The following is a 15,494-nucleotide window of genomic DNA, read 5'->3' on the forward strand; positions in this document are numbered from 1 at the left end:
TAAATTATACATTTTTTTTTATTTTGACGTTGTATGTTATATTATGGTCTTATTCGAATATATATTCGGTCAATAATTATGTGTGCGACCCAGAAGGACCCACTTTCTGTGGCTATAGTATATTAATATGGTAAAATATGAACGAATTTTTAGCATACAATATGAAGTAGATTATTTTGTGTGATAAATGGAAACGTATACATTTTTCCATGGTTTGAATCAATTTAGATACATGAATAGTGTTGATAATGATATGTAAACACTGTAGGTTAATGGTTATTCTATAAGAAGTATTATATAATATTATATTTTATTGAACGTTTTAAACGCGGACATAATAATTTTCATATGCGATTTCTTCATCAGAAAAAGCCGATAGTGGAGAAGTCGTGTAAACACATTGTATTTGAAATGCGTTTGAATACAATATTTTAATGGTTAGGTACCAGTATACCACGTTCGTAGGTATATCTGTAGAGAAAAGAACATATCGGTTGCCTAAACATTCATGCTATGACGACTTATTTGTGGTACAGTGCACTCCCTCTGTCGACTCTCAAACGCACTGACCAAGTTGTGAGACGTGCCACTTCGTCAACAGATGGCAGGCTATGTACGTACCAACAACTAGTCGTCGTGAAATCGAACAGAAATAATTGTTTATAATATTTCACTCACTCGAAATGGGTAGTCTCGGCATTGCGGTTTGATTTGCTCTGACAATATCCATCCACATTAGCATGCTGAGGAGCTCTGAAAAACGAAAAAATACAAGAAATTAGACCAAAATTTTAAAACAAATTACGATACAATCGGTCGAGCGTTCACATTAGTTGATTATTAATAAGAGCGCGGTTGTTAATATTTTAAAAAAGTATTCACTATAATCCTATTGTAATACATAATCATTATATTGTTATAATATCATTATGGTGTTGACTTGGGAAGTGACGTGTAATTATCACGCCCTAAAAGCAATCGAGATTTTGTTCAATTATTTTTTATTGCATTGTTCGTGAGTATATTTTTTTGGTTACACACCGCCATCACAATAAAGTGAATATAGATTATTCAATCGCGATTTTCGTGCACAGACCATTATGCGATTTAATATTTAAAAATAATTGCCCACGCCGGTCTATCATTTGAGTGGACTCGGAATTCGTCGTCCCTGTGCAGTAAATTAAATAAATAATAAGTCATAATATGGCTGTATACAACACGACGAGACGGTGAAACGGTTAGGCAAAGGGTCTGCGAGCGACTTTTCGCGTTCATCCCGAATAAAACACGTTTTTCGTGTAAAACCATATTATTTGACGTCTCAGATAATATTCAGCGCCCAAGATATATCAAAATAACCACATGTGTCGGTGTATTATATTATATAATATTATATTATAATGTGTTCCCGAAAACGATATTAATCTCGATACACATGTGTTTTACTGCCCCGCACGACATCGTATACCGTATAATATATATATACCTATATAAATGGTATTAACTATTAATGTATGATTGATGACGGTATAACTATTAAAACAGTCTATTTAACTATAACCGCTTTATGCACATGGGTACGTTTCGGTATTGTCATTATTGTGTGGATACATCGTCGGTGCTACAAATAATTTCAACTCGCGTAAAAAAGTGCTATTATATGGACAAAATCGAGTAACACTCGTGTACACTATACAAGTCTATTAAGAGAATTATAATATCGAATCGTCGCACAAACCATACTCGCCATTTAATCATAAGTCGATTTGACGATCCTGTGACAAAAGCTGGAAAAAATTTCGAATGGAGGGAAGATAATGAAAAATTGTCATTGGTCTTTTTATCGCTCTTAATGAATAACACTTTATTAAAACTATTAGCTTGTGGGGGAAGGGGTCGTCCACATATTTTGGCGGCGAGAGGTTGGCTAAACCCCCTCTGCACCCACCCCTGTGTAGGTCTGCAAGTACCTATGTATCATTTTCGAATGCATCATCGTATGAATGTTATAAACATTATTATTATTAAACTGTTATAAATATTTTGATATGTATAGTAGGTACATTATAATTTATAATAGTGTGTCACACGCTGTCGTCGGACGAATAACTACACTGGGGCAGTTGACGTGTTATCGGAGGACATCGCAATCAATGATCGGTGGATGTTAACACGTCGCATCACCTCAGAAGCGTTATAATAATATGAATACACAATACTATACAGAATCTAATATGTTGACACATGACACGCAATAGATTATGACGGATGACTATAATAATCATAGACACGTTTTATCGTTCCGGAACAACGGAATAATATTTTGCCGTATTTGAGTTTCACGGTTTTAATTATAATCATAATGCATAACAATTTAATTTTTTTCATTTCACTACGATTTTGTACTAAAAAACCCGAAATTATTACTACGTAACGTAAAATGATGTACCTATGAACACACGTAGGTACCTACCGATATAGTTGGATATTATTGTCGTTTTATTTTTCAGCATTATCATATTTGATTAGCAAAAACACATTTTTTTTTATTCGTCAAATCGTAATTACATTATACATACCTACGATAGGTACCTACGTGTAATTAATAATAACTCGTACGCGTGAAACTTGCGTACACATCGATTAAACGCGAATTGACGTCAATCACACAACCGTAATACGGGGACACCGAACGACAAATATTTATAATATCCGAAACTGTAGTAATAATACTGTTATTATTATTATTATTATATTGATATTCTTTTTAGGTATAGTTCCTGGGCAAGCAATAAGCACTTTAATATTGTACTTACTGCATGCCATGTATTCATTGTTACCACAATCAAAATACCGAATTGTTTGCACGAAATACATAAAATAATATTACAACGCACAGTGTTTCGATGTTATAACCACGGCGGTGCATCAATACACAATATGATAATAATATGATATTGTAAAGCGCTAAGTCCACAGCCGTAAAACGTTTATCAGGCTCGACCGATTAAACGACTGCATTGCAGCTATGGCGCAGTATGCACATATTATATTATCCGTTACTGCCGTTCCTGCGGGGCATACGACGACTAAATAACCGACGAATAAATTAGCAAGCTATTTAATAATAACGCACGCTTTTTTTTTTTTTTATCGGCACAACTAATCGAACGCGTACTGTGGCAATTAATGCACTCGGCGAAATGTCATCGCACGACGATCTCTAAAAGTCCTATGGAAGTCGTCTGCGAATGACGATGAACGGACATGACTGGTTCGGGCCACGACATAATACCGAACATTTTATTGCACTGGGCGACAGAGTACACGCGATTTAAATTGTATTTAGCTGCCTATCACCTATATGGGTTATAATAGGTATATGCGTAGGTACCTACGTAGGTATATGTCTTGACACGGTGCGCGGAATTAAACTTGGAACCGTCCATACAGTTTCAGTTCTTAATGTTTTTTTTTTTTTTTTTTAATTTTATTATTATTCGACGCGGGCGTATAATATACAACTTATGATTATATTTTAAAAATGTAATTAAATTAATTGTATTGCGCCAGCCGGTTTTTATTCTCAAAATGGGCATGAATGATCTAAGTATAACTAGAATATTATACAATTATATTTATCGATTTAATAGCATTTATTTATCTATATTTTCAACATCAATGTATGCATAGAAATCAGAGTTTTCCACTCATTGTTAAATATTTTAATATGACAATTTAGACAATAGTGTTACACGTATACGTACTCTAAGGCTACTCGAATAATAAATCTATATCCCACCTATATTAGTGTCATAGAGCCACCACTCTTTTCATAGTATTATACATAAAGAAGTCCATTATGAGAGAATGTTGGGTACCTATATAGGCAGCTAAGATAGTATACATCGATCACCATTCACCGCTGAAAGTCTGATGTGATAATATGTCTTGTGATATTAAAAAGTCGATCGTAACACGCCACTCACAAATCATCGGGATCAGTATAATATCTTATATTTTATAATTATTATTGGGAGTTTAATAAACAAACATAATTGTATATTGAAACAAACATCGAGTGTTTATATTATTATTATAGGTACCACTGTATCTTAATCGACTAATCGATTGGCACGCAACACTGGCTCATATTATTCTATTGTGTGTGCTATATTATGATATATATTATAAAGCAATTTACAAGTAAGTATTGTTATAATAGTTTTGATAGCTTGTACGGGGTTTGTTGAATACATTTTTTATTAACTTAACGAAGTAAAAAACATTAATTAACTCGCCCGTAATAATGCCGTGTAACTCACGCATGTTTCCCAAAGATCTAACTCATGAAAACTTGTGAAACCACGCGCGATGCACCTATATATCGTGTGTATCAGTGGCGTAGCCAAGGTAGGGGCTGAGGGCACTACAGCTCCCCCCCCCCCGAAATGTTAAGAAAATTTAAAAATTATTTTAATGGTCTATGATAGTCGCTCAAAAAGTCTTAAATTGTATTTAAAAATGTGCTATAAGTATTAACACTTTTCAGCTGCCTATCTGTGCTAGTACGTATTCAATGTGTATAAGAGTAAAAGTTGAAAAGCCCCCCCCCCTTGAAAAAATCCTGGCTACGCCACTGGTGTGTATATAGGCTTGATTATTTGCATCCCGTTGAAAAAAAAAAAAAAAAAAAACGTGAAACTACGATGACTGTTGACCTCATCACACGTCCCGAAAACGACGGCGTTCACGATTTACCGGGGACACGAGACGTGAATAGATATAAATACGACACAGTCGTCGTGCAGACAATAATAATAATAATAATAATAATAATAATGATAATAATAATATATACTCGAATAAGACTAAAGACCGGCGGGATAACTAACGGGTGACAACGGGAAATGTGTTCCGTCCGCGTACACCACGTACAATAATTTATTAACCGGCCAGAAGCTCAGCTCGGAGCCTTCTTGATACGATTCCAACGGATTTACCTTTAACGCGTTTTTGATCGACGCCGCAACCGTAACTAATGAAGACGTCTGATGAATGATAGCAGAAACTATATAGGAAGCATCGCGCGATATTCTTTTTTCGTTTCTTCATCATATCATATAGGTATAACCTATATGCGTTTATAATAATACATAATATACATTTATATTTTTTGTTCGTCTACTCCAACGTATAGTTCCTGCTTTCCGTCGCCGACACACATATTCTTTTCATTTGTAGGTAGGTACCCACTACGTTCTTGGTAATGTTTCAAAAATGGCCTGCGTATACCTACGTATACCACAGCATGCTATTATAACATGAAATCACAGACGGCCGACTTCCTATCCCCCCCGCATTGCATAAAACCGAACCCGTCGAATTTAAGATATCTTATGTCTCATCGTATGGCACAATGTTATGAAAAGTTCGTCTTCACATTATGTTGATTTTAATTGTGCGGTCGTATACGATGGCCGAGTAACCTAACCTAACCTAACCTAACCTAACCTAACCTATTTACAGCTATTACCGAGGTTAAAATATCGGGGTTTTTAAAAAAGGCAGTCATTACAACAATGTGCCTTTTCTGCTAGTGTGCTATGTATTTTATAATATAATATATTGTAAAAGGACTTACAATTTAAGTGCCTTCATATTTCCCAACAGGATAGTGTTTTCGACTATGCCAAAAATGTAGTGTAATTGTATAGCAATAGTAAGGTCAACAATTATAATGAGAACATATTATTAAAACTAAACCATCGTAAGGCAATGTTGGTACACTCACTTTGACTCATCGCTATAATCGAACAGTTTCTGACTTGAAAGTTGTCCAAGTGCCATATTAAAGATAACGCGTACCTATCATCCATAATTCGTTGGCAATTTGGCATGGTTGCAAAAAAACTTGTTTTTATATTATTTTAAAAACTTAATTTAATGGTACCTATATACCTCTACTGGTTTTTTATATAGGTATATAATTTTTATTTTTATCAAATTAGCTACTTAATTATTTGAGCATTACAACAAATTTGTTACACCTAATAAAAAAAAAACAGTAATTATATTATTATTTATCAACATAAAATAAGTAAATAAAGGTTAGATAATTAAAATTGTTTTTTTCTTATTATTAAGCATGATGATCTGATAACAAAATATTCTAATATTCTTTTTATGTATTTAATTTTAAATGATGAGTGATTGACCATTTTGTAGCAATTTTTTCTCTAATTTCAAAATAAATATTTTAATGTTGTTAATAATATCATTGTCTTGATAAACATAAGAAATGTTACTAACTAAATAGTACAATAACTAACTGCTATCTGTTAATATTAATGTCAATTAATCATGATATTTTTATTTTATTTTTGAGGAAAACATCATCACACGTCATATTATTATATTATATTTTCGTAGCGCTTTTAGTCATATTTTACCTAACGATGAATATTCCATTTTATCAAATCTAATATAGTAATAATATAAATACATAGGTATATTTTATGTAAAATAGCCTCTTAATATACGAGCACCCGCGGTAGGTACCAACACGATTTTTCAAAACCACTGGCTAAAAGTTAACAAATTATAATCACGTGCGTGACAAAATCTATTATTTATACGTATATTATTATCGCCATCGACAGTGTCAACAATGAGAGCACAGAGTACGACAGAAGCCGTATTTAGATACTGTTATATTAAAGGTATAGCGTTAATACGTCATTATCATTTCCCTTTGCCACAACGAAGCTGCACATCTCTTCGGAAGACCTGTCGGCTGTCAAACAGCGGCAGCGGCGACGGCCAGCAAAATTTAATAATATATTATTATGATTTCCCGCTGCCACGCCGCACTGTGCCAGAGCATTTTCACTAAATCGTTTCCACGGAATTGGTACATAGGTTTATTTTGTTCTTCGTGTTTTTACGATTCGTATATACCTTAACGCACGTCTGTCTGTCGCGGGACCGTGTGTGTAGATATTATAACAACATAGACGAAAAAATAAATAACAAACGTCACACTGGTTTACGTTGAAAAAATATTATCAACGTGTTCGTTTTGCTGCCCGTAGGCGTATAGATACCCCCAAATCTCCGTCAAGTCCCTCGAATAAAGTCATCTTAAAGTAAAGATGCTCTATTTATAATTGTTGTATGCAATTTATAAAAAAAAATAACCAATAATAATTATTAAAATATTTAGAACTTATTGAAATGTTGTTTCAATGTTATGGTATTTCTGATAACTGATAAGTGGTGTAATGTTTATTATAATTATGGCGCGATACGCTCTAAGATCCAGACAACGAACAATAAACTATATTAATTGGGTATTATCATCCATCTATCTATTTTTACTAAGATCTAAACAAAAAATATTTTATCGTAATAAATAAATTTGTATTTAAACCTTGATGCTTATGGCCTATGGTAATAATTGGGGAGACATGGCCCCGGAATCCATTTTTTTGTTATCAACATTATTTGAGACTTAAGTCCTCTCTAAAAAAAAATTGGAAATTTGCGCGTAACATGATACCGACGTGGCCAGTGTGCTGTCAGGTTAGTTTAGTAAATATTTTTATCATATTATTGTCTATCAGCCAAGAAGGTTCCATCCCATAATGTCGGCGGCCGCGGATTTCATATTGTCTATACGTCTCATTAAGTGGTGCAGATACGAAACGTTGACGGAATATCTCAGCCACCTAGTTTCGCCCGGATTTCTCTTATAAACTACTATTATATTAGGGCATAGGTTTTATACGATTTATATTATAAAATACACTACATAGTATTTTAATGGTACCACGACCTAAATATCTTATTTTTGAAAATAAGGGTTCTATATTTGAGAACAAAAATCTCGAGCCGAGCCCGGTCGTAAATAAAAAACTTATTGGGCCGGGCCTGAAACATTGTCAATCCGTGCAGACCTGTATCATTGACTGATATATTGAACCACAAATATTTTAATCATCGTGCTGCAGCCACAGAAAATATTTACGTTTTAAATTACGAATTGTATAAAATAACAAATTTAATAGGTATGCTTATTATTATCAAGTGTACCTATAAAATGTAACGTAACGAGTAGACCATTATACCATGCGTGTGGCACTGTGGCGTAATGTTATTATGTTCATAGTAGTAAATAGAAAATTAGGTATATCGTATACACCAATCATCAACTATAGGTCAAACATTGTCTATATATATTTACTTATCTATATACATTATAGGGTATAATAATCGTCCAGAAACTTCGGATTAAGTAAGGAATATAATATTTACTGCATATATGCATGTTAACGTGTATCGATTGCCAACTACGTCACGTCAGCGTACATTATTCAAATCGGTATGTCACAACACAAATCTGTGTGGTATAAATTAGTTTATGGCATTCACGTCGAAATTCGATTATAATATAATACATTATTAAATTATTAATACGGTGCGTTTATAAGTAAAATATTTGTACACGGAAACCACTCAATAACGACTAAACAATTTATAATAATAATATGTACAACTCAAAGAGATAACAATTATATAGGTACCTAAAATGTACCTATAAAGTGAAATCTAAGTGTCTACACAGAAAAAAACATATTTTTTTTTCTTTTATTAGTCATCACCAACTGTGTACCTATTGACAAAACACGCGGCGAGTAATAATTATTTGTTACCGACAAAAGAATTTTGATGTTTGAGAATATTATGTACTACACAAAATTATCTAAAGATAAAGGGCCGTGAGAAATCTATAGTATTGAAATCCACTTATTTTATTGCATTTATAATCACTATCATTAAAATATTAAAATGGAAGTATTTTTTTTATTATTTGAAATTTAATTTATGTATTATACATTAATTCTTTTACCTATTCCTACTGTTATTTATCGAATAATTAAGCAAAAATTGATTTTTAAAATTTTAAAATAGAATTAAATGCGTATCAAACTTTTTATATAAATATAAATTAGTTTATTAATATAATTAGAGAGAAAAAATATAAACGTGACGAACCGATATTATTAGTGTGAACAATTATTTTATTTATAAGAAGCATGATTAGGTCCTGTCGTTGGATTTGGGTACTCGTCGACGCATTAAACTTGAATTGAATTGAATTGAATATTAGACAATATTATAATATTATACGCTACTGACCTCTCTGTTTGTTTGTCTGCTCGTTGGTGGACTGGACGGCATTGGACTGATGTTGTTGCTGCTGCTGCTGTTGATGGAGTTGTTGATACGACGACGGCTGGTGGCCGTTGAACAGCGACGACGGTGGCATGGGTGGCGGTGGCGGAAGTCCGATGGTGGCCGGCGATCGGGGCGTCTGGTGCAACGCGACCGCGGACGTCTTGCATTCCGGTTGCAGTTGCAATTGTTGTTGCTGATGCTGCGGTGGACTGCACGATTGCATCCGCAGCCTGGGGTGGTCGACACCAACGCCGGCCGCGGCGGCGGCTGCAGCAGCGGCCGCGTGATGGTGGTTGTCGATGATGGCGGCGGCCAGGTGACGAAACCGATCTTCGGCGGCCAGCACGTTGGCGTAATGGTGATGGTGATGGGACGACGGCGGCTGTTGCTGTTGCTGATGCTGCTGCTGCTGTTGCTGCTGCTGCTGCTGTTGTTGTTGTTGTGATGACGGCTGCGGAGGGGCACCACCGCCCATCATTGAGTGCGGGTGGCCACCGTGCACTTGTTGGTGATGGCTGTGGTGATGGTGGTGCGGGTGCCCGGGTGGCGGTGGCGGCATGTCCGAGTACATGAGCGACTTGTTCCGCCGGCCCTCGCGCCGGTTGCCCGCTATCGCCATGTTCAGCTCGTCCAACGTACTGAACTGGTTCATCCGCGACTCGTAGGCGTACAAGTATTTGACGTATCTGTACATTCATTTTTGTATATTAATTCTATATCATTACATAGGAACCACTTAACTACGTGTATTGTACATGGGCAAAGATGGCTGGTAAAGTCGAAAATATTATTGCCTGGAAATGCCCATCATTGGTGATGTCGGAGAATATTTAAACGGAATTCTAAAAGGAGTTTTCCTGAACTTAAAACATTTTATTCATGTTTATATTTTCAAAATTGAAAATTAATCTGCTTGATAGGTGTATGTAGTAGGTAGGTACCTACGATTGTATTGTGATGATGATAGTGATGTATGAATAGTACATGTATGAGAGACTGAGAAGTTTAGACAAATTTTAATAGGCAATAATACCTATAATTGTATGCTTAAATTGGCCTTTGATATTGATTTGAATTGTGAATATAACTGCTGTAGATATTCATAAATTTATACTGTATCTTCAGATAAAAATTTAAGAATATCTCAATAATCTTTAAGTAGATATAAAATGTAATATATATATATATATATATATAGGTATATATTATTATAATATGATACATACGATTGTACATTATAGACTCTATTATTACATATACTCTTTTATACATATATTCATTAACACTAATAATATTATGGTTGGCTTTTGAACCTCCCCTGAGCTAAGAAAAATCGAAAGAAGCCTAATGTACGCTGCAAGCATTATTAGAAATCCAGATAACCCAGCAAACAAGCACATAGGTGATTTTACAGAGTACGCCAAAGATTATAAAGTAAATCTCAGTTCACTAATCAAAGTCCAACCATACACTTTCTCCCCATGGCACCAATTTTGACATCAATCTCGAGTTAACAAAATTCAAGAAAGAAAACACCCCTCCAATAATATATAAAAACCACCTAAACGAAATACTCCAGAGACACAAAAATGACAACCTATTTTACACAGACGCCTCCAAATCAGAAGAATGAGTGGGGATAGCAATCATTAGAGAAAATCTCACATCCATTTTCAGACTTCCAGACTTCCTACACCGCAGAAGCCATAGCTATCCTAAAGACAGTGGAGACCATACTTGATCACGGGCGCCCCCACAGGAACAATATAATACTCTCAGACTCTCTAAGCACACTCTTAAGTCTAAAAAATAAAACAAACACAACTGACATAGCTATGCTCACACAACAAAAAAAAAGCCAGTCACCAAGCAGAGGATCAAACATATCCCTAATCTGGATCCCAGGGCACTGCAATATTGAAGGAAATGAAAAGGCAGATAAAGAATCTAAAAAAGCAGTGAAATCACCGAACACTCCAAAATTAAATATGACAACATACGCGGATGTTAAAAACCGAATCCAAGACATTATCCAAATCAAGTGGCAGGAACACTGGTTGAGACAACGTACAAAACTCCGTGAAATCAAAAATACAATATATCTATGGCCTAATCCCAATCTCAACAGAAGAGAAAAAATAGTTATCAATCGCCTCCGGATAGGCCATTCAAGGTTAACCCACAAGTTTCTTATGACCAAAGAAGAACCCCCTGTGCGAAGAAGACGCAATAAAGTTCAACATCTCATCTAACATAGACGCTGCTTTAGGTCCCAACACAGAAGACATCAACAACATGATCAACTTCCAAAGAAAAACTGACCTGCTCAACCAAATTTAGATCAAATCGGTATCACAACACACCTTCACATGGCAGAACTATAAACAATGTACCTATTATTCTTAAGTATTCCGGTATTTACCTAAATGTATATATATAAAAAAAAAATTGTAACTAATGGCCTTTGCAGCCGATGTAATTTCAATTAAATAAGATCAATAAAAAAAAAAAAAAAAATTATGGTCATTAAAAATATAATTGTAATAGGTACTTAAATTCAAAATGTTTAGAAAGTAGTGATGGTTTAATACAATATTATTTTACATAATATTCGTTTAGCATTTATGTATTTATTCACCTACTTGTACGTATATATTTATTGTTTTGAACGTATTTAATAATATTTATTTTGTTCCCGATTAAACGAGGTAAATGTTAAATACTTAAATTATATAATATTATGTACTCACTGTGTGCGTAATGTGAATGCGGCACTCGTTATGGAAGGAGGTAGGCCCAGGCCTCGGATGATCTCTTGCCACAACTTCTTGGTGATGACCGCGACAATGCCACCTCTCTGGACGACTAACTTATACAGGGTGTACAAATCCAACACGCGTTTGGCCATGATTGGTAGACGACTAATCGGAGTTCCTATAAAAAATATACATTACAATATATTACAGTAAGCCGTGATGTAATTATAATTTAGAAGTAATACAAATAAAAACCATAACTAATAACTTTGGCAATAATTTGAACACGGTCTATATAGATAATAATGAATTATTCGTCATTGTAATTCTACACGACAATAATACGTAAACGTAAATCGTAATATATTATGTGCGTGTAAAATATGACGCGGATTGTATTATATAATATACGTGTATCTATATAATAATACTGTTTGGTTGTGATTTTGTAAGCTGTACAGACAGGTGCATCGTATACTTTAGCAGGCATATAGGTATACGCAAACGGTATATTATTAAAATCGGCACGACCAAAATTGTGCAACCTGTTTTAGGATAGGGCTAATCCAATTTTTTGAACAATTATTATAAGTCGTTCTACAAGTATAATATGATCGAATCGAGATTATTCAACCATACGAACTTCACGTATCGTCGTGAACGGCGTGGGATGAAAAAAAAGATCTCGAAGAGCGTATAGCGATGGCGCCGCGTCGAGCCGTGTAATCGTATAAATCCGACCTATCGATCGTCGCGTCGACACGAATAAATGAATATATTACAAAGCGTTTCCGTGTAAATATAATATAATGTCTTTATCTAAAAAAAAAAAAAAAACTTTACTTAAATACGACGAGTTTCACTCGTATATAAACGCAGTTGTTCCCATTTGTTCGGAGAAAAAATAATAACGATCTGATTAAAAAAAAAAACGTAACTTCAAACCCGTCACAGTATTTATACATAATATAGGCGCGAGCGCGTATTATATACATATTTTAATTTAATACGAATATCGTGTAAAGTCTATACAATATGGCGTCGAATGTGCAGCGGCCCAATAATAATGTATATTATAACCAAGTAAAGAATACGCGTCCTACTGCTGTACGGCGCACATATATATAGGTACACACACAATATTATAATAATATAATGATACATTTTATTACGTATAGTTATATATAATGTTCGACGCGTAATTCTCGTGTACCTATATATATATAAGTTAATACGAAAAAAAATATAAAAAATACAGAAATCGTGCGGAGGATCTGAAATGGCGAAGTGGAGCCCCCCTCGGGCCGTTTCCAGCCGGCCGCGTGCTTCTTTTTTTACGACTTATAATTACGGGCTATATTTATTATTATTTGTATAAGTTACCTACGCGATGCGCGTACGGTAGGAATAATGTAATAATAAAAAATTAGACTCGTTCCATTATAATTTATATTATTCGTTTGCTCGTGATTCCGCCCTCTGTATAACCGCACCACCGCACCCGCAACAGTGTGCGCGGTATATGTATTATACGGTTTGTATTTATGCTATACTCCATATTATTACTGTATAGTATGTTTGGTGTACCTATGGTAGGTAGGTACGCGAATGCACGCGAAATCGCTCGGATCGTGAAAAATCCAGTAGACCACCGTAAAATAAAAAATAATAATAACGAAACGTATATACGTCTAAAGACGAACGATAAAAAATAAAAATATGTAATGAATATATTATAAAGATGAAGAATACCATATTATAGTCGTCTATAAAAAAAAATCCTTTTTCTAAATGCACATATTGTTATTATTATTATTATTATTATTATTATGTCGGACGTGAATACTATAGGTATAGATATGCGATAAATATTATCTAACTTTTATGAAACGATAATTTTTTTTACCCGACACGATATTCTGACGAAAACTCACGACCTTGATGTAAAAAAAAACATTAATTGAATACGTATGTTTGGCGTCGTATATTATATTTATATATCTAGATATTATACTTTTAAGCGTGGTAGCATTGCCGTCGCATTGTATTAAATATAAATATAATATAATATACATGATACATGTAACGTATATAAAGTGCCTAAAATTAGACTAGTTGATTAATGTAAGATAATTATATTACACATGTATAATTTAGTCCAAGTGCGAAACACGAAAGCGAATGTCAATCAAACTTTTAACTACCGTGAAGTACGCATTATATAATATTATTATGTTTTTTTTTTTTTATTATATCAGAGTTATTATATACATAATTATTTTACCAACGAGTCGTATAATACTGAAATAAAACGTCCATAAATCATACAAATACCGAGTAATATTATATTGTAATATATTTTGATCGGACACTTGGAACGCCCGTCTAACCCGGCAGCCCCGACAAAACGCATTCGGGCATTGATAAACAGTCTTGTAAAGTATTCGAATACAAGTATTTATATGGTATTTTAAATACAATTTTTTTAATGTATTTTTTAAGTATTTTTAATACTTTTTAAAAGTTATTTTAACAAAATTTAAATACTTGTATTAAAAAACTATAAAGTCCATTTAATTAATTTTAATTTATAGTTTTTCACAAAAAATTGACATCAATAAAAATAATATTGTTTTCGTTGAAAACTAATACTATGATTTTGTATAGTAACAGTAGGTAATAACAATGTTCAAAATTAAAAAAATACCACATCAAATCTTATATGGTTTCTGTATTGGAATTTTTTAAGAAAACTGAAAATCTAATAATTTTAAAACAGTTCCATATTAATAGTTAATTGTTAAAATCTATGGTAAGTATAGTAACATAATAGGTATACTGATGTACAATATATTATATATTTAATATTTATATATTATGTGGCATAAAATTTAAAAAAAATACTTGTATTTGTATTCAAATATACTTTGTGAGTATTCGTAAAATGCATTTTTATAATAGTATTTTAATACTTTTTTATTCGAATAACTAGTATTAGTATACCATCTTGATACTTTTTCAAAAGTATTTTGCACAACAAGACCGTCGATAAGTGATAACCGTCACGGTTAATCGGTCGAAGGTACACGGATAAGGGACGTATAAAAAAAAAAAAGTAATAACGAAAGACGATTATCCGTCACGCGACGACGACGACGTCGATCGAAACGTATATTTCATATCGAAAAAAATAAAATTGCCATTGCGACCGCCTACGTAACAATAAAATGTACCTAGTCTATATCATTATTGTATAAATATGTGTTCCGTTCCGTAGGAAAAAGGCGTTTACGACGGAGGCTCGTCCGTGCGATATGATTATATTATTTTCATGTATACGGCACTGTATAACACACACACACACACACACACACACACACACACACACACACACACACACACACACACACACACACACACACACACACACACCCACACACACACGCACACACACACACACGACTTCTGGGAACCGTAGCGTCGTATTATTATATA

At 33.8% G+C, this 15,494-nt stretch overlaps 1 protein-coding gene across 1 annotated transcript in view; it reads right to left on the bottom strand.

Moving 5' to 3' along the window:
• Positions 1–15,494, bottom strand: part of LOC132943082 (AT-rich interactive domain-containing protein 3A-like) — an 87,480-nt gene that overhangs the window by 10,983 nt on the left and 61,003 nt on the right. The window contains exons 5-7 of the mRNA XM_061011882.1: positions 11,994–12,177; positions 9,205–9,929; positions 679–753 (exon numbers count right to left, since the gene is read on the bottom strand). Coding sequence (XP_060867865.1) covers positions 679–753; positions 9,205–9,929; positions 11,994–12,177 — 984 coding nt within the window. The remainder of the gene's footprint in view (positions 1–678; positions 754–9,204; positions 9,930–11,993; positions 12,178–15,494) is intronic.

The sequence above is a fragment of the Metopolophium dirhodum genome, chromosome 4 (genome assembly GCF_019925205.1).
Source record: "Metopolophium dirhodum isolate CAU chromosome 4, ASM1992520v1, whole genome shotgun sequence".
NCBI classification, from domain to species: Eukaryota; Metazoa; Arthropoda; class Insecta; order Hemiptera; family Aphididae; genus Metopolophium; species Metopolophium dirhodum.